Source organism: Apaloderma vittatum, unplaced genomic scaffold (genome assembly GCF_000703405.1).
Source record: "Apaloderma vittatum isolate BGI_N311 unplaced genomic scaffold, ASM70340v1 scaffold27092, whole genome shotgun sequence".
NCBI classification, from domain to species: domain Eukaryota; kingdom Metazoa; phylum Chordata; class Aves; order Trogoniformes; family Trogonidae; genus Apaloderma; species Apaloderma vittatum.
In genome coordinates, this window is record NW_009704535.1 from 16,690 (window position 1) to 19,247 (window position 2,558).

The window sequence follows — 2,558 nt, forward strand, 5'->3', positions numbered from 1 at the left end:
ACAGAGCAAGGCAGCTGCTCAGCTCTAAAACTTTTCTTCCCTTCTCTTGTAGGTGCAGCTAGTGAATAACTCCTTCAAAGGAATCAAGTACTTACGGCTAAACACGCTAGCATCCCTAGGCTATGCTGTGGTAGTGATTGATGGACGGGGTTCGTGCCAGCGAGGACTCAAATTTGAAGGGGCCCTGAAAAACCAAATGGTAATTGTACCGCTCCTGGTGAAGAATCTCCGCTCGTTTGCTCGTTCTCAGGCTGCCTGGCCACATGTTTTCTGTGCGAGTGTTGCTCTTTTCTGTCTCAAGTTTCTAGATTTAGAAAGCCGCTAAACTTAAGTTCTTTGTTGCCTTTTAGGGTCAGGTGGAGATAGAGGACCAGGTGGAAGGTTTACACTATGTAGCAGAAAAATACGGGTTCATCGACTTGAGTCGGGTAGCCATACACGGCTGGTCCTACGGGGGGTTTCTCTCCCTCATGGGTCTTATCTGTAAACCCAACGTCTTCAAGGTAAGTCGGGGCGTGGGGCTGTCATCCTGGGACGCTTCGCTCTCTTGGCTTCTGCAACTCTTGGCATCCGGAGTCGGCTTTTCTCGCTTGACGTTTCTGGTGGATGAGTGAGGATACCCTTCAGTCCTGCCTGTAGCTCCTGGTTCTGCTAACACCAGCGGCTGGTGACTTAGCCTAGTAACCCATGAGATAATTGATTCCTAATCTCCTTCCCAAGTGCCCAGCACACTTTCTAGATCATTCCACAAGCTTTCTGTGGAAAGGGGAAGCCTGTAGTGCTGGTCTGCAGGAATTTGCTCCATCGTGATTATAAGAGGAATAGCAGGAGGAGTTTGCTGTAGTGGAATCACGGTCTGCGTGACAGAAAGCCCAGGGTCTTGTTTTTTCTGCCTCTTCAAGAAAACAGGGAATGCTTGAACTCTTCAGCGTGTGCTAACGGAGGCTGTTTCCTGCCACCTCTTTGTCTGACAGATTGCTATAGCAGGTGCTCCTGTCACTGTTTGGATGGCGTATGACACCGGCTATACCGAGCGGTACATGGATGTCCCGGAAAACAACCAGCAGGGTTACGAGGCCGGCTCCGTGGCGTTACACGTAGAAAAGCTTCCCAATGAGTGAGTATTGGGGGCTTTGAGGGATCTGCAAAAAGTTGCTCCCAGGTCCTCCTTGGGGCCACCTGTTGCTACTCTGCTGCATCCCAAAACGAGCAGGTTCTGATCCTGGCTCATGTGGCCATTGGCTGCTTTCTGCAGCAAGGTGGGACATTGTGCCCCCAGGCCCCCGTGCCAGGGAGGCGTTGAGGACCACGTCTGCAGCCTCACGCTGTTCTGACCGCCTGGCAGCGCTTGGTTTTAGCTTGCCGACTGGCTGCTGTTGGCTCAGGCTCACTGCAGAGCTTTTTGTGTGGTTTCTCATCCTCTCTCTCCTCCCATCTCCAGGCCAAATCGTTTGCTGATCCTCCATGGCTTCTTGGATGAAAATGTGCACTTTTTTCACACCAACTTCCTGGTATCGCAGCTAATCCGGGCTGGAAAACCTTACCAGCTGCAGGTAGGAGGAACGAGGATGAAGGGGGAAGGTCCCTTAAATCTGGGAAAAGTTTTCTGCTGTGTCTTGTGGGCGCGGGAGGAGGCGGAGGCAGATACTCCCACATCTCCTTGCATGTCGATGACGGTAAATGACTCCGGGAGATGGCCGGGAGGTGGCACTGTGGCTGTTTCATTGCTGCAGATGTCGCCTGGATCTAAAAGCATTTCCAAACAGGGCTCCTGCCCTCAGGCCTGGAACTTTCCTTGTCGTCTGAGCTGTCGCTGCCTCACTTTGCTGGTGGAGGGACACACCAGCGCGGCGAGGGAGGGGACTGGTGCTCTGGACATGCCCGGCACCTTTTTTGTGCCGGTGGATGCTGCCTTGAGGGAAAAGGGCTGACGGGAGGGAGGATTGTCAGTGCTGAATGAGCTGCTCCTGGCTGACTGCCTCGTCTCTCTGCTCCGGCACAGATCTACCCCAACGAGAGACACAGTATTCGGTGCCCTGAGTCAGGAGAGCACTATGAAATCACGCTGCTGCACTTTCTACAAGAATACCTCTGAGAGCACAAGCCTCTGCAAAACTGGACACTGACAGCTCACCTTCCCCCTCCCGGGCCCTGCCATGACCGCCTGCCTCGACAGCCATCGAACCCGGAGCACAAATGGCTGAGTGCCCACCTCCTGGTTGGGTCACCCCTCTCCCCGAGCGAGGGGGGAGGCTGGAGGGCGCCTTCCCTTCGGACAGTGCCACCTTCTTTCACTTTCCAAGCTGGAGGTCTGCCCCTGCTTGGCTGCTCGTCCTATTCCTCTCCTTCCGTCTGGCTGTTAATGCTTTTTTTTTTTCTGCTACTTCCTCTATCCTGGGAATCAATGGACGGTGTGGTCTGTCTCCTGAGGCTGAGGTTTGTGTCCATCTCTCTCTTCCCCCATCCTTTTCCCCTTCCGCTGCGCCTCTGCAGTTCCCGTACTCTTTACCTGCAAGAACTCAGTGCCTGTGCTGGAAATGGAAGAGCCGAATCAGCAG

The 2,558-nt window shown here is 53.8% G+C and overlaps 1 protein-coding gene across 1 annotated transcript in view; it reads left to right on the plus strand.

The window, feature by feature from the left end:
• DPP9 (dipeptidyl-peptidase 9) overlaps positions 1–2,095 on the plus strand; it is a 17,414-nt gene extending 15,319 nt beyond the window's left edge. The window contains exons 16-20 of the mRNA XM_009865089.1: positions 53–199; positions 351–503; positions 975–1,117; positions 1,442–1,553; positions 2,003–2,095. Of these exons, the coding sequence (XP_009863391.1) occupies positions 53–199; positions 351–503; positions 975–1,117; positions 1,442–1,553; positions 2,003–2,095 (648 nt within the window). The remainder of the gene's footprint in view (positions 1–52; positions 200–350; positions 504–974; positions 1,118–1,441; positions 1,554–2,002) is intronic.
• The last annotated feature ends 463 nt before the right edge of the window (positions 2,096–2,558 follow it).